Source organism: Lepisosteus oculatus, chromosome 13, assembly GCF_040954835.1.
Source record: "Lepisosteus oculatus isolate fLepOcu1 chromosome 13, fLepOcu1.hap2, whole genome shotgun sequence".
Classification (NCBI taxonomy): Eukaryota; Metazoa; Chordata; class Actinopteri; order Semionotiformes; family Lepisosteidae; genus Lepisosteus; species Lepisosteus oculatus.
This window is the reverse complement of record NC_090708.1, coordinates 23,857,902-23,883,300: the sequence shown is the minus strand read 5'-3', so window position 1 is coordinate 23,883,300 and position 25,399 is coordinate 23,857,902. Positions and strand designations below refer to the sequence as shown.

General features: G+C 37.3%; 1 protein-coding gene across 2 annotated transcripts in view; it reads right to left on the bottom strand.

Annotated features, from left to right (window-relative positions):
• Positions 1 to 1,856: 1,856 nt before the first annotated feature.
• Positions 1,857 to 25,399, bottom strand: part of LOC102687911 (dehydrogenase/reductase (SDR family) X-linked) — an 80,180-nt gene continuing 56,637 nt past the window's right edge. For both annotated transcript variants that reach the window (XM_006638016.3, XM_069197236.1), the window contains one exon: positions 1,857 to 11,669. In XM_006638016.3, the coding sequence (XP_006638079.2) occupies positions 11,442 to 11,669 (228 nt within the window). In that variant the 3' untranslated portion in view covers positions 1,857 to 11,441. The remainder of the gene's footprint in view (positions 11,670 to 25,399) is intronic.

The window sequence follows — 25,399 nt, the reverse complement described above, 5'->3', positions numbered from 1 at the left end:
TCATCCTTTACTCTAACACTGCCCTGCGCTAATGTTTGTAATGTTAAAATAATAAAATAATTTTCATTGCTCTTCCAGTTTGTGCCAGGCTTAGTCCAATTTTATGAATTTTATTAAGTTTATCTCATTGTACTTCCATGATTGTTCCTTGCACGTGCTGTAAGTGTTCTAAGTGGCAATTTTCTTGAATCAGAACATGCACAAAGTAGAAGAAAAAAAGAACAGGACTTGCTGGAGCTCTCCAACAGACCACATCGTTTTAAATTACTTTAATAGTTGCGTTTAGTCCTCTGCTGCTACACATATAGTACCAGCAGCTGTTGCACATGCGATATTATTTCAACTGGCTGAACATCTTCTATTGTGTGGAAATATTTAACCTAAAGGTAGTCAAAGGAAAATTACATACACTTAGACACTAACAATTCACCTCAAAATATTTTTTTTATCTCTTTAAGCCTTGTTTTGTCAGGCAATGGCTCTGAGTCACTGTCCCCTTGACTTAGAGCACTGGAGGTCTGTAGAAGAGGCAAGGCTTGTAGTCTTGCTCTCAGGCCCATGACTGGACTGCCACCATTAGTCACAGGGTAAACAGGGTTATTAACAAGAGAGTCACCTAGTTTGGCACAGTCATTGTACTGTACCGTTGCTTACTGGGCACCTACTGGGAACATTTTAATTTAGAGTGACTGAAAAAGGGCTGTGATTGTAAACCGTAATTTACTGTACTGTAGCAAAACAGTAGTAGCAATGGATGTCTAATTTTATAGACTTTCCCAAATTATACCTTTCATCCTTCTTTAGACCACATGCTGTTTTGGTTTTTGTGTTATCACCCTTGTTTAAAATATTAAAGAATAGTTCTGCCCTGTCACACAGTTTCTGTTCCTTGTGACCCTGGAGGGAGACGTGTTATTACTAGAGCAGTGATAAGACCTGGAGAAATTAGGTGGGCATATTTGATGATACATTATAAAACAGGAATTCTGTCCTGTGGCTGTAGCCTGGCAGTCTTGAATGCTGTTTGGAAGACAGGCTATAAAGAAAGCCAAGCACGAACAGCAATGTTCCTAATTTGACAGACATCCTTCTGGCTGTCAGTAGACTTTTAGCAGATTCTGAGCACAATGCCCAAGTTCTGCAAGATGGTCAGCAAGTGTGATGATAATCCCCAGTTAATTATTGTGGTGTTGAATATGTAGTGGGTACTATTTTATTCCTACATTTAGGTGTTAATAATAAGAAGGATATACTATACGAAAGGTCCCTATTTTCAAATCATTCAATAAAAGTTATACAACATTTTTTTTAAAGAAGCTACTTTGATTACCAATTAATAAATTAAGTTAGACGTTCAAGATTACTGTTTCTTGAAAGTTAATGGTGCCAGAACTCACATTAAGCTGGGTGTTGATCGCCTAATTAGGAAGATAAATTATCTCGTAATATGAAATATTCTATTAATTGTAAAAAAACTACACAGTTCCTGGCCTATTGAATAATATAGATGATTGTACTAAAACAGGTCAATAGACCATAGATCCTGCTTTCTTACCATAATAACAATGCATTTTTAACTTGCTTACAAAACCAAAGAAATTGGTTAGTCATTCTAGCTAGTGGATAGCAATTTTATTCATTAGTCACTGTAGTAACGATTAGATCATTCCTCTGTATATCTCTAATTTAAGTTTTTTTTTTGTTCAGTTCCAACAAAATGCCCTAACCAAACCACAAAAAGTAAAAGACAAAGTGAGAAGTATAGCTTCATGTTTTAAGAAAAGGCACACAAAGCTTATCCTTAATTTATGGTGTTTGTGACTACTATTGAAAAAAATACCACACGAACACAGCAGTTTACCAAAAAGTGGTTTATCACCCTAAAATTCTGAAACTCTTTCACATAGCTTTTTTTTGGCACATCCCCACACTGCCCCATCCCAAACGATTTTTCACAAGTACAACACTCATCCATTGACAGTTACAATAACATTTGATACAGTGAACTGTAAGAAACTGAGGATAAAGGGCTTCGGTAAATGAGAGAAATAATTATTGTTACAACTCCACCACAGTGAAAGGAACCAGCAGAGACCACATGTACAAGAACAGGGGAGGTAATCTTTCAGCATCTCAGATCGGAGTCTCTTCAGTTAAAGACCGCTGTATCCAGTTCCTCTGTACAGGTACGGTATAATATGATGGATGTACAGTACATTGACCGTTTACAAACACAGAACCACTAAAGGAGAAACAGTAGATACCTGGCTTGGTGCAGCAGTTTGAAATTCAAAAACATAGATGTGCGTCTATTACAAACAACAGATATGCCACTAATAGCACAGATACTGCATATAAATATATAGACATGGGTATTTGATATAACTTTCATTTATTAAATAACGAATGTGACGTTCACAGCTCATGAAGATCACCTTTCACCTCCCTGTGAAAATAACAGTGGTATTTTCCAGTTCACTTATTGCTGTACAAATTTTCCAAACTATCCTGCAAAGCATTAGCAGTGAACAGGAAGTTGGGCTCAGCTCTGCGGTGTTTCCAAACAGGGTGTAAGAATCTAATACTGCACTGGGAGGCATTAAAACACAACAGATTTTGGTTATGTAACCAGACTAATATATTAACAACAAATGCTAATTAAAAATAATTTCTGATGAATTAATCTAATGTGAAAAATGCTGGTGTATCTATTAAGATGGCGTCAAAGGTAGAACAGATGTACAGCTACATGGACATGGTGATGTCCAGCTGTTACTGCACTTGCAAACATCGTGACAAAAAAACAGGGAAAACTTTTTCGGTGCTGTTTGTCTTTTTAAAAAAAAACAGTGCACAAATCCATGTTCAGAATCACTGCACTTTGTTATGTTGTGACTCACCATATCACGTCTGCAGGCGTGCTCAGAAGTGCTCAGACAGTAGGGCTCAACCATGTCCTGACAGCAGTCAAGTCACCCAAATGTATTTGTTAAATTTCTTTCTGATTTAAATCGTTGTAAAATAGCCTTTACCAATCATGACCTCCTAATAACCCCTATCTATGAATTGGCTTCATCACTCTGTTCTCCTCCCCACTGATACCTGCTGTGTGGTGAGCAGACTGGTGCACTCTGGCTGCTGTTGCATCATGAAGGTGGGTACTGCACATTGGTGGTGGTGGAGGGGAGTCCCCATTACATGCAATGTAATGTTTGAGTGGAGTTTTCCAGAAAAGCGCCACATAAGTGTAAGGAATTATTATTAATTATTTTGTTCACAAGTGATACTTGAAAGTTCAATGTGAAATGTATGCAGGGAACATCGAGGAGGTAAAAGGTTAATCCATTCAGAAAGAACAAGGAAAAATACAGAGATCTACCCAGACAAACTGATGCTTGTTTCAAGTGGTGAGACACTGAGTATATCAAACAACAGACCTCTTCCTTCAAATGCAAAATAGTTTTCCTTGGTTTTCAATCCTGAAGAATAGCAACACAATAACACAACACTGCTCAGCACAGTATTTTTTTGTTTTTGCATCAGCATGAGTAGTTTTACAAAAAACTCACTATCCAAAAGAATAATGATTTTTTTTACTTATGATGAGCAAGCGACATTGTTGCACTCTAAATTACAGAAACTGTGAAACCTAAGTTTACATGATTACAATTACTGAACTCATCATGTAGAAAACTGGAATGGTCCTTTTTCCAGTGATGTTACTTAGTAATTAACATATGATAACAAAAAACACTGAGACACACACACAGTCACTAATATCAGTCACTCATTATCAACTTATTAAATATTTTTGCATCTGAAGTTAAAGTTCTCACAGTGCCAAACTTTGGTCTTTCTAAATATCTTGCTTTTATTTAAAATACTCTCTCAAAATTTAAAAATTAAAATTGTTGGTTAAAGTGCTGACATGATGTATTTTCCAAAATATAGAAGACATAGAAAATGAAAATAAAATATTTATACTAAATGACAAATAATAGTTAAAAATAATTATTAGTTCTCGTTTGTATACAAATTGCACATCTACCCTAGTGGTGATCTTTATCACAGAGCCCGAGACTCACAGGGGTGTGCAAAGGGGTGTTAATTGTATATCCTTCAGATTTTAATTGAAAAGAAAACCCAGATAGGGGGCAACAGCAAAAATCTGCACATTATTTTGTAAATCAGGCAACTCTCTGTGACAGGTCTCCTTTTTTTAACTGTATTCTTGGGTTATGAAGACACCTGTTTTCCAAATAGGTTGTAATATGTTATTTTAATTTCTGAGCTTTTACACTAGGGTATCTTATGTTAAAACGGAGATTTTGCATACCATGTCACGGGGGAACAGGAATAGAGCAGAGGCACAACCTATCTGGAGACAAAACTGATTTACAGAAACTGGTGTATATGCTGAACATCTTTACATGAAAAAGAAGCAAAAAATATTCTGGACACTGCTGTACAGTATATGGGGTTCATCTAGTGCTGTTATACTCAATTGCAAGGTTAAATTATATGTATCTGTGAATTGTGAAATAAAACTGCCTGAATAAAAAGCCTGAACAACACTGGACAACAGCAGAGCTAGTCTCATGCTAACTGGAAACAGTACTCATAGATTAAAAAAGAGACCAAAAAATTACAATGCGACAATCAAACTAACAGCAGGTGAATCTGAATTTTTTCTTTGTTCTGAGCCATTTATAGAAATTCATTGCAAATAAATGGTTTTACAAATGCATGGGATTTTACAGCCTGCCTGTTTTTGAGTAATGCAAAACTGGGTGGCTTTTGCAATTTTTTTTAAATGAGGAATTAGAATGTGATTATTATGCCACGCTTTGCACATCTAATAGTGCACTCGAAATAGCAATTTTTGGAATATAAATTATGCATGAACACAAATGATACTGCTGTGTGTATGAAACCATGTCTCTAAAGGCATCAGGAGTTCAACAAAGTCTAGCCCACCACATCTAGACTCCTTAGGTCTGGCTGTGATCTTGCATAACCACTTAAGGTAAGCTCTCCTAGGCTTGTACCCTTATTCAGATCAGTAAACTTTTTCGTTAGATTAACAACTGGAGTATAGCCACCCCTGGCAAGAAAAGTCTGATGGCTAATGTCCTTTCTCATTATGTTATGCAGCCATCATAACCTGGACAATGTGTACAGTGCCATGACACAAAGACCCCTTGAGTTATCAAAACATACTTCAAAATGACAAAATAAGAAAACCTATTTGTTTGAACTCATGATGGAGGAGAAGAACACTTCATGCAAAATTCAGCATTTAGGCCCTCAGGCAAAATGTTTTCCCAAGTGCTTTACTGTAAGGTTCTGATGTCAGCCTGACTGGTAGTTACCAGGGTACTCAAATCTGATTTTTTTACAGAAGCAATGGTATCCCAATAACCTGCACCAACATTTCTCCTTATTGAGGCTAAGCATGTGTATACTGTACTGTACAGTATCTATACATGCTACAGTACATGAGCATGTCTATATAGATATCCAAACAACTTATGAAAGAGGACTATACAGTAGTTACGGGCCACATTCATTGCCACCTCGTGACTACAGTCTCAGGTTTTTAAACATTTGTTTCTAGCTAAAATGCAAATAAACCCACACTCTCAGATACACAGTAAATTTAGGTTTTTAAAAGATAATGCACAGCCTTACATGGTTTGAGATGGAGACAACTAAACTGTAATTGCTGGCACAATCTCTTACTGATAATGAGACACCAACAAAAGCAAAATCAGCATTTTGATGTTGTTACAATAACACGGGGGCTTTTAACTAGCAAGAAATAAGAAGTTTATACTGTAGCTAGATCGCACCAACACTTAGTTGTTGGTGGTGTAGTGAAATTAAATCTGTTATATGATACAGATTTACTAGATGCGATGCAACAGTTATAGTCAGTGTTACTCCGTTATGCTGGTTAAAATCAATGTTATTCATGTCACCAATCTTGATATTACTCATTGACTGACATTCCAGACACCCACGGTTAATTGGAATGTATACCCCAAAAATCAGGATTTTAAAACCACTGTCAATAACCAGTGTCCAGGCTGAAGGCAATTCAAAGCTTGTTGGTATTCTGAAAAAAAGACTTAAGTAGTGCTAAATCTTTTTTGAGAACAATCAATCTAAAACCAGCATTATTTAACCTGTGACAGTAAAAAAATGAACTGGCTATTGCAAGGAGCTTGCCTGCTCAATTCAACTACACAAGCACGGAATTTCAATTATGAAGCCGTTCCCTGTGGCATATCCAGGCGCAACAGTTTCTCCTGCTGTATGATGGGGAAACTCAGAAGTATCACTCCTGGAATACTAATACAGCTGCTCTATCAAATTCACAGTGAAGGAGCTGTCATGTCTCTGGGCTCAGCAACAGAGCACACCCCATGCCACCCTCACCCACAATGGTCAGGAAATCATACTGTATTTGTCATTTGCATGCACTGACAACAGACAATATAGATGTATGCATTCTATGAGTGAAATGCTTAAAAATATTTTTAAAATATTATCATACAGAAGAAGCTGCGACTGCTATGAACATAACTTTACAAATGAATCTTGAGTAAAAAAACAATGGTTGGCCTATTCCTTGTGGGTAATTCCAATTCTTTGTGAACTGAAGACAAGGTTCACTCCAGTTAAGAGTTCTGAACTAAAACATTGAAATAATTAGAGTAATGAATGTATTTGATAAAGTTTCTCACACATTCTTTTATACAATTTTACTTCTTGTTTTGAAGACAAAAAGTTGAATTAATCAGGGAACATGCTATGATCTCTTACTGGTTGTGATACTAAAAGTATCATTTTGTGCTTTTAGAAATAATGTTTTACTCATTTCATTTATTTTTGTAATGCTGCAATTAGTTTCTTTCAAGGCCAATTAAGACTATGAATAGAAATCCATATAGTATGCCAGTCTAACAACAGAATTCCTTTAAACAAAGTAAGTTGCAAACAGTTCATAAAATAAGAAAATATCTGAATAAGTGTGACGCAAATTACAGTATGCTATTTTTATCATATTAACATACCTTTGAGTGGTTTTAATTTTATACATCCATTAAGATTTTTTACTTTAAAAAGAAGGTTGAGCGGATGTTACCAGCCACACACAAGCATTATTCCATAAAAAGGATTACTTGCAAAAGTCAGATATCACAGTGATCATCATAATATTGAAATACAATGTGACTTTAGTTTATAGCATGTAAGTTGCTGTGAACATTAGCTGTATTCGGAGTATTTGGAGTATTACAATAGAATATGTGTATTCTTTTCATAAGAGATAAACATCGTTTGTTGAAGATATTTGAACAGATTAATCTGATCACTTATCAAGTACTAAGATTCATTTAACAGCAACTATGATAGCACAGGCCATGAGTTTACTGGCGCAACACTGAAATTTCTCAAGTTGATAAGCCATCGGAAATAGCTGAGAAACTAGATCATTGCTGAAAACATTCAGTCATTTGGAAAATAATTAGATGAAAGGAAAAATTTAACAGTATCGTTGTATGTAAAGTGAATATAAGGCATGTATCCGTTCTTTATGACAAACATACTTGCACTTTCACCATGGATATGAAATGTGTATAGATTATGTCACTTACACATGCCTAGAAAGGAAAAAGCACCTTTCTCAAGGGCAGAAGCACTGTCCCCACCTGACCAAGAACTAGTACTCCATGACAAAACAATTTCCCAGTTTTTATCAGCAGATTTCAGATATGATGTGCTTCTTTTAAATGACATTACATTTACCAGTTACATGTTTTGCTATGGAGCATACTGGTTAATCATTTAATTAATGTTTCAGAATAACTTTGAAAAATGAAATACAATGAAACATATCAAGTGTGAGTAGTGATACACCCCCTGTTATTTACTTTGGTGTTAAAGATGGAAGCTTAAATATTTAGTTTAATGTGGCTTATGACATTTTTCTTTTATTTAGATTTAGAAGAACACTAGATAGACTCTCTGCATGATGTCCTTTCATAATTTTATAATAAGCTACATCATCATTAAGAAGCTCAAGGTCAATATGTCAGCCACAAGCAACCTCTACTCTTTCTTGCTTGAAAACTATCACTGCAACCTGGAAACATTCAATTTCATTTCATTCTGTAACTTAGTATTCAGGGATCGATTTTATAATTCATAATGAAAGCACTGTATTTACATACAAATTTATTCAATTTCACAGTAGCTAGGGTATTGACAACACACACAGTTTTTGTTTTGATGCCAATTTTTGTTTATTCTTAATTAAATGTTTATTTAGATAATCCTGCCACCTTGTGTTGGTGTTAGCATTTTCATTGGACTTGATTTCAAAGTTGAAATCTTCCCAAGTATTTGCTTTAATTTCATTCTCGGTAAAATATTGATCAGCCAAATTCTGGGAAGGGTCCTGAATCAAAGAAAGTTGCTGCTGACATATTTTGAGATTTTATTTTACTCAAAACACAAGTTCCTGAAATTTATGTTATAGAAAAGCCCATGTAATACAATGAGTCTCATTTATTCCAAACTAAAAGCAGGAGAGTAATAACATTGTAGTCCATTCATTTATTCTTCCAAAAGCACAATATGAAATCATTCTAAAATAAAATACTGAAAAGTGAAGATATCATTTTCAGTTTCTTTTGCATTGTTTAGGCACAGAGCATGATGTTGAATCAAAGCTCGCATTACTGGTGTTTGGTTGTTTGAGTGTAGTATTTTAGTATTGCTGAAAGAGCTTAAATGTCAAATGCAATTTCTACCTAAACTGTCGTATGCAGGAGATGAAGGAGCACTTTCTCACTATAAATGAAACACCTGGTTCAAGGACATAAACAAGCAGGTGGCAATGCTATTAAACTTATGTTTGTTTTGTACAGCATGTTTTATATGACTCTTTGATAGAAAATGATACTCTTAACATGTAATGGAATATAATTTAAATTGAGTTTCCTATTTAAGTTCAAATCAGAACATTTGTTATATACTCAGCATCAAAAGAAACGTATCATTTATAACTGTAATTAATTCATAAAGAGAGCTTTTTTATAGCAGTTTCACAGGCAGTTTATTTGAACATGCATGGTGTAGGAAATGTATTACGCTGATTATCATTAGACAACAACAGTGATGATCAAGAGGCTTATTGTGGAATTCACAGACTAATAGAGTGTATGGCCACTGACAGAAGCATATCAAGCTGTCCATCTGTGATGCATAATATGCACCATGTTCCGGATGCTATCTTGTGGGTTTCGGTCCAATTCCTCTCATAGAGTTTGGACAAGCAAGTACCTGTTCACTGGTGTCTGAGCCCTTGCTGCCACAAACTCATCTCACTGGTGCTTAATGGTGGTTCAACCCAACATCCACATTCACTCCATTTAGTTACAGGAGCAGCATGAGGATGTGGTGTTGTGCCAGGATGAGTCAACAGGAAGGGTGGAAAGTGAGATACCAGGACTCAATCAGCACAGTGCTAGTGAATGTGGTCAGGTCACCCTTAATCACTACAGGTGGTGTTCTTTAGCAGCTAGGCCTTCCTGTCCAGGATATCATACTGATCCCCATTTATTGCTCTGTGTATTCAACCTATGGTTCTGCTTGTCTGCATCAAAATCAGGGCAGTTAACATTAAACCTTAGATCGTTGTTACACAGCGCTTGATTGAAAATATGGAAAATACAAATGTTCTCTTCATAAGCACGGCATATACGATGCTTTCTGTAGGGTTCTTTCTTGATTTTCGCCAGACTTGGCATCCAATGGGTTAAATCACCCCCTTAACTGATTAATTGCTTATAGAAAAGCTGACTTCATTCAACTGCAACATGAGAGAGTCATGGATGATAAATTAATCAAAATTACAGCAAAAAAAACAACAATGAAAAACAATTGTATACTATTTTCAAAAACGTGTAAAAATGTGTGGCAAGTTGGCCCCTGAAATGTCTGTAGTGACCGTAGGTGTGACACTAGAGGTCACCAAAACAACCTCAAAAGATGGCTTTGTACACAGTTCACCTCAGCGTAATGAGGTTAATCTGTTTTGCAAGACTGTTTCGATAATTATTTTGGAATATGGATATTCTCACACGGGTTTAATTTTGTATATAAGGGTGTAGTACTGTATCTCACAGGAAAGAGACAAGTGTTTTCCCAAGCTCAGCTGAAGTGTGTAGATGTAATAGTAAGAGTTAAGCTGATACAAAAGTACTGTGTTTTTGTTAAATCCTTATATAGTATGTGGAAGACTTTTGCTTTGTGTTTTAGATTTTGCATTGTCTTTATAAGAAAACCTGGGAACACCTGGGCCTTTAATTTTCCTCAGGGACTGGAGCAGAGTTAGGGATGTTCCACAAGTGATACGTTCTTTTTGATGCTCAGTGTATAAATATTTTTAATAAGTGATCCATGCAGCATTTCTGAGTTACAATTATTATTATTATACACTCAGGCTTTGTAGGTGTAAATGTAAAGCATGACAGCATCTTAATGAGACAGCAGTAAAAAATGTGCTAGTAACTTAACACACAGGTTAACCACATAGTTTCTTAAATTCCTGAAGCAATTTTAAAAACTGACTGACGTAACAAGATGCCGGGATCCTATGAAGGAGCAGACAAGATTTTACAAACACATTAATAATGGATTAACAAATATCAGTAATAACTGTAATCTCACATGGTACTAATGAAATCTCGTATATCACAGGATTTGCAGAAGAGTCGACAAGACACCTAGGGGCTTCCCAGGAGCTCACTGCGAGGAAGATCATATCTACGTACTGCATGGTCACAGTGTTACAAGGAAAAGAATCACGTTTTAAGAAGCATGACAGTCCTTTCTTGCTTTTCTGCTTTTAACTGTAGAGAGCTAAACTGTTGTTTTTCATTGCATGGTCTCTCATAGCTTAAGGGTAACAGAAATCTAGTTCTGTAACTTAGTTTAGAACAAAGGAAAAGTCAAAAGGCAAGAGCCTAACAGTGAAGGGAAAATCATTACTCTTTAAGCCTCTACCCAAATACTGCAAACACACTACCATGAAATCCTACATACTGTATGACCACCCAGCTGTTCCTGGTGGGCTCTTTGATGTGTGTCAGTGCAATGTTACGGCAGAGTCAGCAAAATTCATTATTCAATATTTAGAAGACTCTAGATCGCAGCAGCTTAAGAAATGACGCTGAACGTGTTTATTTACAGTACGTTACCTCCAACTCACAAAGGTTGATATGTTGCGTGCCTTTTTGAATGTAGTTATTACGCATTTCACTGCCTGCTCCTGTTTATTGGGCTACTGATGGTGGTAAATGAGTGCGTTTCTTCTGCGGAGGAAGGCAGACATCTCGGTGCTGTGCACCGACACCAGGAGGAAGGCCAGCCTAAAGCACTTCTGACGTCAGCTGCCGGCTCGACAGGCTGCACTGGCCCTCCTCCTGAATCCCCACATAGCTGCAGCTCAGCCTCCACAGCCGTCTCTGGAGCTCCTCGTCGTAGGAGGCGTCTGCCGATTTCGTCCTTTGCCCGTTGTACAGGTAACAGCCCCCCACCCCCTCCAGCTCTGGAGAGGCGGCCGCATAGACGGATGTAGATGCTCCCTGCTCCGGGCTCTGTCAGGGCACACAAGAAACAGACCGGCAAAATGAAAAACAGATTTCTTTCAGGATCTGTTTCACCATTCTAATCAGGGATATTGATCAGGGTTTGTTTCGCACTGAAGCACCGAGTTGGTTAAATCAGATAACAGAGTTGCTGTCTTCAGAACTGTCATTTGACAGATAATACTAGAATATTATAAAGCTTAGGTTCATTTAGCCTGAATTCATATGGCAAAATCCGGAATATGCAGCATACAGTATGTTCCCATTCATTCAATTTCTGACCTCTTCATCCAATTTAGGGTCACATAGTAGCTGAACCTGTCCTTGCAAGCAACAGGCAGTAAATCTATCTGTAAATTGATGATTTAATAATTAATAATAATTATTAATAATTGCTTACACTTATATAGCGCTGTTCTGGACACTCCACTCAAAGCGCTTTACAGGTAATGGGGATCCCCTCCACCACCACCAATGTGCAGCCCCACCTGGATGATGTGACAGTAGCCATAGTGCGCCAGAACGTTCACCACACATCAGCTATCAGTGGGGAGGAGAGCAGAGTAATGAAACCAATTCATAGATGGGGATTATTAGGAGGCCATGATTGGTAAGGGCCAATGGGAAATTTGGCCAGGACGCCAGGGTTACACCCCTACTCTTTTCGAGAAACGCCCTGGGATTTTTAATGACCACAGATAGTCAGGACCTCGGTTTTACGTCTCATCCGAGGGACGGCGCCTGTTCACAGTATAGTGTCCCCATCACTATACTGGGGCATTAGGACCCACATGGACCACAGGGTGAGCGCCCCCTGTTGGCCCCACTAACACCTCTTCCAGCAGCAACCTTAGTTTTTCCCAGGAGGTCTCCCATCCAGGTACTGACCAGGCTCACACCTGCTTAGCTTCAGTGGGCTGCCAGATGTGAGTTGCAGGGTGATATGGCTACTTATTGATTTGCCAATACGGAAGTAATGTTGATTTTTGAGGCTCAAGTGGTGAAGAACAGGATGGAAATCAGGGATTAAAGGGAAATTCCCTGCTCCATTCAGGTCTTTTGACACTTCATTTCTCTTTCATTTTAGGTAGATTCTTGCTTCCTTCTGAGTGCTGGCTGCTGTTTGCTTTTCTGTTATTTTTTAGCACAACTGGGTGACCCAGCAAATCCCAGTCATGTACATATAAAAAGCTAACCAAAACTGAGTTTGTTTTCATTTGTATCAAACTTAAATCAGAAAAGAAATATCCTACACTTTAGTAACAACTGTTAAACATTTAAATTATATTACTCTTCAAGACTGGACTCCAACTTAACCCAAGGCTGCTGCAAATTGCTGTAAAGTCAAGTCTTAAACAACTGGCAATTCCAAATTGACTGGGTATGAAACAAAAATATGGATATGAAAGAAAAATATATTGCTTTTTACATGTTTTAAAGAAAAGACTACCCCCTTAAGATAAAGTAAAAGGTATGTTTTTAGCTGTGTTTGAATTCAGGACAAAATTGCTTAGCCTTGAAGCAGTTTCTCTACTTTCCTGCATGTTTGTATCATGAAATAAAAATTACAACTGCTTCAGCTGCCTCTGGAGGAGTCATTCAGACAACCTCTCTTCCATCATTCTTGATCAATGAAGGAACTGGCTCCAATCTTAAAGCCTCGAGCAGCTCACATTATGTACATCTTTTTGTTAAAACAAAGCTAAACTTCACACAAAATTTACTTATTCATTATTCATCTGCATCACATGTCTTTTGTATTTGCTTTATACTAAAATAAGATGTCCAGTCTGTATTTCTAATATGGTAAGCAGTACATTTTGTTTAACCTAGAATTACAATGTGTGTCTTCAAAGTCTGATAATTTTTATAAATATTATAATTTTATTTTTAAGCTTTGTTTTTAAAGGAATCACAAATTAAAATTACTAATAAAACTACTATTAAGGATACTAGAATAAAAGTGCCTTCGGTCATGTTTCTCAGTGATTTCATTTGAATAAGGCAAATACAATTGATAAACTCACATCAAAAGGGCTATTTGTAGGATCATTAACAGTAACAAATCTCATTACCGAACCCAATGACCTGATCAGTCACTGGAAAGTTTTAAGAGACATTGTATGCTCTTATTTATTGTATTCTCAAATATTTTAAGTCAAGTGATAGAATAAGCAGCCCCTAGGCATCTATCAATATTCAGAACCCATGATGTGCTTCTAACGAGATATGTCAACTTTAGGCTTCTACCATGTTTTGGAATCCAGAAGTATTTTTTAGTCATTAAGAATGAAGAAGGCAGGCCAAGATGAAATTCAAAGGTGCTGGGTATATGTATTTAGGATAAGGAAGCACATTAAATTAGTAGAAGACTAAGAGTCTAAGGCACTACCAGTCCTATAGTAATAAATACATATTGCTGAGTTCAGCCTGTCAGATTCATGATACTTATGGAAAAAATCATTAAATATACCCCCAGGAGTAAGAAAATGAAAATATGAAAATATACATTCTATCACAACAGCAAGCCAGCATTTAACGACCTTGGGAATATGAATCATAAAAATAATCGAAGACTCCACAAAAAATACAGACATTAAATTAGGCACCTGAATCATACACAAGAAGAGTAGCAATGTCCCCAAACACACGCAGCCGTAATGGGAACAACTGCTGTTATAGAGCTAATTAAACTTTCTCGTCTCCACAGTGAAGATGAAGACACAAATTGAGCATGAAAGGACATTCAGTGTGGGGGCTCTTAGATGAAGCCCTCTAAATATCACTGGAAAGGTTTTATGGATTTAAAAAAAAATCTAAACTAAACATTCGAGTTTATAGCTCAGTCACCACTACATAGGAACAGTGCAAATGCCTGACACTGGGAAAGCATTTTATGACATGTTTTATGTCTTTCAGTATTTTATTGACAAACAGATGTCAAAGGATTATTTAAATCAGCAAAACGATTTGGTCTGTGATGCATATAATTTTATAAGGAACTAGCAAAACTTGAAATTAGTAAATTTACGCAATAGATTATTCATATATTCTAGAATACACACACGCTTTTCCAAGTGTGTCCTTCACATTTAGTAAATGGAACATGTCTCTTGAATATTTGGGGAAAGAAAACTTAACCAGAATTTTAAAAATCCTTGGAGAGCTACTAAATGCACAGTGACAGATGTTTGCCCAATGACACTGGGTCCTACAGAATATAGTGGAAATACATTAAGCCATATTGCCTTACACTCAGACCCCTAATTCAAACTAATATAGCTTATACAACCAGTTGGAAAGTCAGCTTGGAATACTAACTTGTTTTCTGTGTTTATATACAGTATATTTTTCCTTAAGTACTGTATGTGGTCAGAAACAGGAATGCAAAAAACAAATGGTTCCTTTTGTAATATGACTACAAAGAGAAAAGTATTCATCTTCTTACATAGCTATTTACAATAACATAATAGCGTTCAATTTAGGGGAATCAAAATCGAATTCTTATGTTAGATTTCTTCAAAAACAAGTGTAGTGTGATCATAAAAACAAACCCCAAGGTAAATACAGTATAACTTTTAAATTATATTACACAGAACACAAAATTACGTTGCTCCTGGACAAGTTTTCACACAACCATGTGGTCCTCCACAACAAGGAATGTTAAATTAGCACGCAAGCAACACAAACCAGTCATTAATATTTGTTTTTAATTTATGACAATCAATATTACTATAATGATCAATATTCGCTCCTGCAAATGTTTGTGCACAAAAAGCTTTTCACTTTAACGGTGGACAAGACTGCAGATGAGATTAAAAGTCTCATATCAAACGTTCGTGGTAGGTTTCCATTGTTTAAAATGAAGAATCACCTCATAAATGTACAAGACTTACAATTTATGATTGGTGGATGTCCAAGTTTTCAATTTTTTTAGGGGCAATGATGACTTTACCAGAGGGTTAGAAGTTCAGACAAGTGGGCAGTGCTGGGGAGAGTCTATGGGGAAAGCTGAGGGATTGACCTCTGTGACCTGACAATTTGAAAACCAGAAAGCACAGACTTCCAGCGCTGGTCACCCTCTGCTGTGTGAGAAGAGAGCAGAGCCTCTGTTATACACCTGTCGGAGAGAGAGGGGGAAAGGGAACGGCGCGTCCATCTGGGACTGAAGAACATGTGGGAAGAGCCAGAGGTTTTCAAAAGTGATTTCTGGAAAGGTGTTTTTATATTTTGAAGCTTAGCTGATGAGTTCTTATTAGAAGCTCAAAGTTGAGCGGCGGCTTTTGAATCGTTTTCACCGTGTAAATAAAGGAGTACTACTTTTAAGTTTTTAAACCTTTTTTACCTTTTCTTTTTTACCTCATTTGTCTAAATGAGGTGCACAACATTCCGGTATAATGGTATTATGTAATTATGGTAAAAAAGAATGTCAGAACACATTTAGGTTGTGTACATTGTTCCCATAGCACTAAGCCTTCTAAAATGTGTTCTGAAATTGGACATTTCTTGGTGAGTAGTAACACTCCTGGGGTTCTGTATGTACCATGATTTTTTTATCTTTTCTTATTACACAAATGCCAAACAAAAGGATACTGCTTCTGTTTTCATTCTGTCTCTTTCAGAAATCCATGTCTTCCAACAGAAACCTCAATAACAGCACATAACATCAGCAACAGCAACAATAATCATCAGCATCATCATCTTTGTTTTACAGTAAATAGCACCAAGTTCTATGCAGTAAGAAGAAAAATGCTAACAAGACAAGGAGAAAATGGGTTTAGAATGCAGTAGAGGATGCAAGGGGCAGACACAAACACTCATTAAATAAAGGAGAAGAAGGATTTGAGTCTGCATTTGAAAGGGGTCACGAAAGGTGACTCTCTGATATCCTTGAGGATAAAATTCCCCCCAAACTTGTTACAAGAGTTGGGGGACAAACAGGCTCAAATGATGCAAAGGTAGGGCATAGTAAAATAGAAAGTCAGATAGGTTATTCCCCTTCTCTCGCCTTCACAGACATGAAAAGACGAGGGCAATTTTTATTCCTAGATTTCAGTGAGTGTGATGGTTCAACTTAGCAATATGCCAACTGATGTAGCAGGTAAAGAGGATGTCAGCAGAACGAATGGAGAGAATCGCAGAGAGACATTGGTCTCTTGAGTGGAGAATACCAGCTGATTACCTGCCAGTCACAGCACTTTCTCAGCTGTTCCCCCGGCGCATGAGTTTATTAACCAGAGGATAATTGAAAAGGTTCTGAAATGTAACTCATCCTGAGGATAATGTACCGATAGCAAAATGAAAATATACAGATATAATGCAGTCAGCACAGTATATATTCAACCATTTTACTGGGCATGCTGACATGCTGAGAAAATGCTTGTATACTTTTCTGTGTGTTCACAACTGTGAATACACTGGCCTATGCACATACGCTGCAATTTAAGTTGGCTACTTTGCCACTAAAGTACACACACTTTCTACACAACTGATTTAACTCACCAACTTCAAACATTGCTCTTTGGGGAGGTTATGAAAATATTCCTTGGAAAAAAATTTCACTTAAAAAAAAATGAAGCAGCCATTTGGCACAGAAAGCCAAATCTGGCATGGCAGCTAACATTCAATTAGATTGAATTAGTCCAATTCTGTTAGGGCAGTATTTGATGTGAAAGCTTACACATGGCTACGAGACAAGTGTAGCAATAAGTATTAGGAGTTAGAACTGTGCTGTGCGCCAAACTAAAAGATACATCACAAATCAAGGAAAGAAAATGCCTGCATGACCCATATCTAGTTCCTCATTATATGATGTACATTTGGTTTTTGCTTAGTAATTCTCTTTGCAGGAATCTGCTAATGATTTCAAATTCTGAGATCACTAGAGCACAATTAATGCTAGTACTGTTTTTAAACATACATGAAATCACTCATACACAGTACAGATTCACTGTGTTAAAACACTGGATTAATCAGGGAATGAAACTGGGTTGAAACCATATGGCCACCTATTCATTTCCAGATAAATGTACACATCCAGTATGTTTAGGTCATTTGATTTTATTTTAGTGAAAACTGAATTAAACCAAGCCTATATCACAGCAAACTCCAAATCTAATACTGGATTGTGGATTTCCTTGTCAGCCATTTCTCATCCTTCAACCTAATGAAACCCTGATACCAAGTACTGAGTGCACAGGCTGCATTTAAGATCGGGACAACATTTGGATTAAATGTATTCCAGAATACAGGACAAAAGTGTTCCCAGGTATGATAACAGGTATATCAACAAAACATCATTCCACAGAAAAAACTAAAGATGTAGATCTCAAGAAAGAAATCCACACATTTCATTATTCTCAGCAATGACTGTCAAGATCTGTTACCAACAAAACATACCGGTAGTATGAATGTTTTAAAGCCCTTACTGGATATCTCTTAATAAGGTTCTTTGAAGGTTATGATGACATTTTTTTCTACTATTTCTTCAGTTGTTATAGACATTATATATCATGGTCTTCATTGCTTCTGGACTGAGCACAGATGTGATTAATGGCGCATTTCTGGTTGTCGGGCAAAATCCCCCCCCGTAAAAGGTCATTTGTCAGAGCCATTGCCCTAAATAATAACACAATGCTGGTTTGTATTGTATCTTTTGAAACATTAATGTGCGCTTGAGGCGTATATGTGCAAGTCATGCAACAGACATCAAAAGAAATTTTAATTGCAAATCCAGCTTTCAACAGAGAAAAATAAATCCATGTATTCGTTCCTCAAGCCTGCTCTGCTCTTTTAATTGTCACAGAACTAATTAATATGATACATAATTAAAAAATTGGGGAAAAAAGGAACAACTATTAAAAGTAATAATAACCTAAAATGTGTAATAAAGGCTTGATGAATGAAAATGGAAAAAAAATATTTGAGAGAACAGCAAGATTTTTTTGCACATATTTGTGGATTTAACAATTCATGCACATAAATGCTGTGTTTTATTTATAGCCAAGGGACAAGAAATAGTTATGCTCATAATTCTTTTTAATCTTTTAAATCAGATTCACAGGAAATCTGCAGGCACATTGAAGGCTTGTGATTCTGTTGTTCACAGGCCAATTTACCTCCTTCAGTCTTACTGCATTTAGCTGTATTTTCAAGACATTTTTACCATTTTTCTTTTTTCAATAGTAACATTTTGTTAAAACTATATTTGGTGAAAGACAATAAAACCTTTATCTTTGCTTAAAAGTACATTCAGACCTATTGTATAGCATTCAATAAGATTGAGATGTATTTTTCTTTGTTAGTCGTTGCTCTTCAGCACTCTCACACAACCAGTCAACGGTGAAATAAAACTAAATGGTCCATGAAAATGCTGGGATTCCACTTGAGACAATAAACCAACATTTGGAAAATATGTCAGTGAAAACATGCTGAAATGAGTTAATATGCAATGCACAAACACAAATATTTGTAAAATGCAATGCACAGCTATGTCAACCTTTCCTGGTTTATTTAAATTTTATTTTAATAAGATCCTGGCAATTCTTTTAATTTTATCCTGATTCACCATGCTGGGATGAGTGTCCTCGGTGGAGCCATGATCTGAGCTGACATGTCAGTTTCAAGCCAAGACTAATTGGCAGGCTGTTCAGGTACTCTGCACTGGAGTGCTACCAGGACAGCTGGTTTAGGTCAGGCACAGCTGTCTCCATGGAGTCAGATGCTTTCACTGGGAGCTATGTACTGCCACAGACACAACCTTTCATACCCCTCATTTAATTACATGAGAATATCATTAGAGAGCTCGCTATGAGCCTAGACCAGAGCCACAGGGAGCAATGTAAAAGCACTAGAGACAAAAAAACTTCTCCTCTACAGTCCTTCTGTTACCAGGTTTGTACGCCCAGCAACACAGATTTTACCCAAAATACCCTGCATGTCAAACAAGTTATTCTATTTGCTTTGCTCATAACGTGTTGCTCATTAATTTAGGATATTCTCAACTTGCTCAAATATGCCATACCAAGCCTCCCACTATACCAGCAATGAGTGAATTGTCCAGACCAAAGGCCTCCCTGGTCCAGACACGCAGCAGTGGAAACATATTGAGAAGAACTGGCTCCACCTCATAATTGGCACATGATGCCAGTGCTGAAATGGATTGATTTTTTTGCAATTCCATGCCTCAGTTCACACCGTAAAAAAAGAGTAAAATAACCTGCAAATGTGTATTCCTAGAATTTGTTCTGCTCAAACATGGGTCGTTTTTCAAGTAAAGTTCAACTAGTGTTCCACAACACATCAAAATTAATAATGACCAATTAATAAATATTAAATATTTCTATAAGCAAAACATCTGTGTTGTAAAAGAACATAAGAAAGGTGAGAAAGCAGAGGAGAATTATCCAGATCATTTGGTAGCTAGTAAGTGTGCCAGGTTCTTTGTGAGTACCGTAAGTAATCCCAAGATCTCATCCAGCCATTTTGTGAGAGGCGTCAGGTTATCAGATTTAACAGCATGCCTGGACAGCTTGTCCCAGGCTCCTATAACCCCGTTTTAATTCCAGTTTAAAAAAGCCTCCTGTTCTCTACGTCCCTGTAGTTTCCACTTGTGTCCTCAGGTTCCTGTTTCACTGTTGGTTCTGAAGAAGCCCAGGAGGTTGACTCTATATATTTTCCTTTGAGGATTTTGGACATTTTGAATCAGGTCCCTTTGTAGTCTTCTCTATTCTAAAATGGTTAAAAAGATTCAGCTCGTTTAGCCTGTGGGTGAAACCCAAGCATACAGTATGGCTAAACACACACCTTCATGAAAAACTGGAACACAAATGGGGAGGGGAATCAAAATCATGACAGTTGGTCTCTTTGGCCCTTAGCCCTAAGGAGAGGCTTCAAGTTCGTCACGGTCATTACTCTGCTTGACTTAGCCCCGCGAAATGCCATTTACTATTAAGTCCAGGTTGTAACACACAACACCCTTGCATTTAAAGTTCTTACCTGAGAAATGATGTAATGATGTGAAAACAAGAGTTAGGGGAAGTATTTCTTTTTCTTTTCTTTTTCTGTGCACGTTTGAATATACAATGTGACCTCTTACATTCAGAGTTTAGTTTTGACAAAGCTGTCTCAGTGAGACCGGTCATCTTTTGCTGTGCATTTGCAATGAAATATTGTGATTTGAGGCCATCATGCATTTATGAAACACAAGGAATTGCCTTTTTTATTTTAGAAATGTCTGAAATTGTTCACTGCATTAGTCCCAGGGGCCCTGCTGCACCTGATGTCTGTGATGTGGCCGCAGCTGGCAGGGAACTCAGATTGAAATGATGAAATTCGTGTTGATGTTTCCCTTCTCTGAGGAAGCAGTGGATTGATTAGGTATCAGGGATTCGTTTACAAGAGCCAGCTAGTGGAACATCCAAGGGGCAATATACAGTACCAGGAAACTAACATGCCTTTCCAGAGTTTTAATCTTGATCTTTCCTACGTTCTGTTTTTCCCCTCCGGAGCAGTACGAGCTGGGCGAACACATTCTTTTTTCCTGGTTTTCTTTGCATTGTACTTCCATATTTGCCTGCGATTAAAAACTGGTTTCTGTTAATGGAACGCGTAAAGAACTTAGATGCATGACCTTGATGTTCTTTTAAAAAAATAAGAAATGAATAGAGCCTTTTTTCAAAAATTATCAAAAATTAACTGTTGGTTCAAATTCAAAGATGCATGTACTGACAGTGACTCAAGCAATCTTTTCTGTAGTCTTACACTGTCATCTTTCCATTGTTCAAGCTGTAGAAGATCAGTGTTTGCTTATTTCATGTTATTCAATTTATTTATTTAGTCAGATTTGTCAGATTCAAGAGGGACCCCAGGTGGTGTGCCAGTTGACCCTGGAAATGTGTTGTGTGCACTGAAAAATTTAGATGGGTTTTCATATTTTCTATTTTAATAAAATAAGTTTATGTGTCAAATACACAGCCTATGTACTTAGCTAAGACACAATAGAAAACAGAAACATATTTAAGGACTGTTTTAGGTTAATTTGAGAAAAATACACTGAGCATCTTCGTGTTTCACTCCCATGTGCATAGAATACAAATTTCTGTTAACTTCTGAGATGGACTCCTGACTGTCTTTTAGGGGGAAATGGGGAAAAATGCAAGCTTGCAGATTGCTAAAGCAGGTAAGCCCCACACTATTGGCGAAGATCTTTGTTTACTGTTGGCAAAAGAGCTGACACGTATTATGTGTGGGGAAAAAGCTGCTAAACAGCTTGACCCGCTGCCCCTTTCAAATGACAGTCACTTGTCGAATTATTGATATGGCAGATGATGTCAAAAGTAAAATGATAGAGCGCATTAAGATGAGCACAGATGCTTTTCACTGCAATTAGATGAGTCTGTAGATGTCGTTCATTTGGCCAATTTGCCTGTTTACGTTAGATATGAGTTTGAGGGCATGTCCCATGAGGACCTTCTGTTCTGTAAGCCGCTACCAAGAAGAGCTACAGGATAGCACATATTTCAGCTTCTGAATGAATTTGAATGACATCGACCGAAAAAATGCGTCAGAGTTTGTACAAAGCGATGCTGGAGGTGCTAGAGCGATGACAGGCCGACACAGCGGTGTGGTTGCATGAGTTAGAGAGGATGCTCCAGATATGAAATGGACACACTGCAGCATCAACCGTGAGGCCTTGGCAATCAAGAAAATGCCTGAGGAATTACATTCCGTTGCTGTCGAAGTTGTGAGTTGTATCAAGGCTTGGCCAATGAATTCACGTCTGTTCAGTGTGCTTTGTAATGAAATGGGCAGTGAACATGTGCAGCTTTTGCTACATAATGAAGTGAGATGTTATAAATGGGCAAAGTGCTCACGAGGCTCTTTGAACTGCACTCCGAGGTACAGATGTTTTTGCATGACCAGCAACAAGCTCCCTTGGCACTTTCACTGCTATTAAGAAAAAGCTGCAGCTTTTTGTTAATAAAATCAACACAAGTGCTTTCCCAACTTTGGAGAACTATCTGCACACGTATGGTGTGGCACTTGATGCTGCTGTTCATGATGTGATTGCAGTGCACCTCTTGTCATTAGAAGAACAGTTCTCAGAGTATTTTCCAGTTGAGGCCACACCAGAGTGGATCAGGAACCCCTTTACTGTTGATGTCATAGGAATACCCAAGGATCTGACATGGGCTGAGCAAAAGAAGTCGCTCGAGTTATTATCTGATACGACTTTGATGTCAGAATTGAAACGACAGTCACTGTTGGATTTCTGGATCCAAAGACAGAGTGAATACCCAGTCCTCTCATTAAATGTAGTGCAGTTTTTGATGCCTTTTTCTACTACCTACAGTACCTTTGTGAGACAGGCTTCTTTGCTCTCACTGCAATTCAAGACAAAGTACCACAACAAAATGGATGCTGAGCCAGATCTGTGCTTGAAGCTCACTGCCCTCATCCCTGACATTGTAAAGTTTTGCTCAACTAAACAGGCTCACCCCTCTCACTGAAATGGTAAGTGCTCAGTGCTATTTTTATTATATGCGTGTGTGAGTGTGTGTGCGTGCGCGCTCATGTTGGTTACTGAGATTGTCTGTGATTCCTATAAGAACATGACTTGTAGGTGGTACCTGGATGCTTTGGTTTGATCAGGGGTGGTACTTGGTCCAAAAAGTTTGAGAACCGCTGGATTATGGTAATTGATTCATCGCAGTTCAATCTCAAATGCACCCAGGGTACCAGAGATTTGCAAAGGTCAGTCTTCAACCTTTTGCACGTAATTGTTTATGGTGTCATTTTTTGAATTAAGTCAGGGTACAGGGTTCTACAGCATGGCTGCACACTAAACCAAACAACATCAGATTTCTCTTTCATGTTTTTTTATTTACAGTTTAGAAATATATGGACTGTTTTTTAAGTGTTGGTATTCTTTTTTGCTTTTTAAGTATGGCTTTGATGAAGTAAAATGTGCAGCCATGAAACACAGTTCTATTCCCTATAACCGAGATGAAAGTAGACTGAAGCTTGTCTGTTTGATGTGCCCATTGTTTGAAGTCGTTTCCCAAGAAACTGAAGAGCCAAAGTGTTGAGAAGCACTTTTTATCAACTCCTAAAGTGCTTGATTTTCTTTCAAAGCAATAGTTCAACCAACTGTTTTATATAACAATAAGAGGACAGATTTATTTATGCACAGTGGTACAGTCTTCTTTGTTTGATGCTCCCCATCAACTACATTGAGTTCTGGAAGTATGAAAACATACAATGAGTCTTTCAATGACAATGAAGGTCAATTTTTTAAGGGTATTTCGCTCTCTAGAGTATTTTGTTCTTAAAATGTTTGATGTAATACTTGTTGTCTTCTAACGTTCTAATTGAGACATTCAGGCATACACACTAAAAAGCTTAAAAAGGATAGTTGTGAATAAGCCACTATTAATTTTAAAGGTTGTAAGAAGTAAAACCAACTACTTTAATTTACATCCACAAGAGAATATCCTTTATTCTAAGACCGATCTCTTGGTTTGCAGCTGGAATGGGAGCCCAGAATTTTCTTTAGTTTTGAAACTCCTTTGTTTATTTATTTTTTTTAGATTTTGTCATCCTTCCTAGGTAGTGGGCAACTGCTGCTGTTTCCACGGTAAAGAAGAAGGAGGCTGGAACAAGCTACCCAGCCATGCTGTTGAAGACGATAACCTGGTTTCTGTCAAGCCATAGCTGGATGAGATCCTAGAATCCATGAACTACTAACTTCAAAAAAGGGTGCATGTGCTTAATGGCCTCCTGTTTGTAATCGTTTTTTATGTTCTTAAGTTGGAAGAATTTAGCTATTCTGAATGGGCTAAGGGCAGCTGCTCTGCTGAAGCACAGCATAAGACACCCTGTAAGATGAACTCAGTGAGCTTCCAGGTCGCTGCACTAACTGAGGACTCCAACATTCAGATGCAAACTATTCAGCAACTATTCTCAAATCTGGTCACAGTCTTGGAAGGGCATAAGGAACAAGCTCTTAATGAATGCCCACACCGTAAAGATGAAGAGTCTGGAGCTCAAGGTCGTGTGTCTGGATGATCGCTAACACAAATGGTGTAGGTGTACCAAAGGGATGTTAATAAAAATTGGTGCATAAAAAATAAATACCACACACTGCAATAATGATGTAGAGCACTTTTTGAATATCATGCCATTAAATGGAGACATGATTAGTGACAATGTGCCATACTTTGTCAGACAGATGACTGCAGAGGAAGAAAGCAATTTTTGGAGGTCAAACTATTTTGGAAATCTGGCTACTCCAATGAGCTTGGAACAAAACATCATATAATTATTCCAACAGTCAAAGGAAGCAAATCTCTATATTACTGAGTAACAATTAAGATAATGATTTTTTTAAAAACCTTTGTGAAATCTATCCGATTATAACATAGGAGCAAGTCTGAAAAGCTAATGAATGAAGAATTCAGCAATAACAGAAAACCCCCTTATCCTTTGAATGGCTGGGGAACCAAAATGGTGGCTGAAATTGCATTCACAATACTGCCACGACAATAGCAATTACATAATTTTTAAAGTCATATACTTTTGTATTGCAAACTCTTGACATGATCTATAACCAGGAATTATTTCCTAGGTATTTCTAAAATCATTCCTTCATCAAAAATTTAGTTTGGGTAGAAGAAATATAATGATAAATGAATGAACATGAATGGCCTTAACAAAAGTTAATCTTTTCTTTTTCTGGA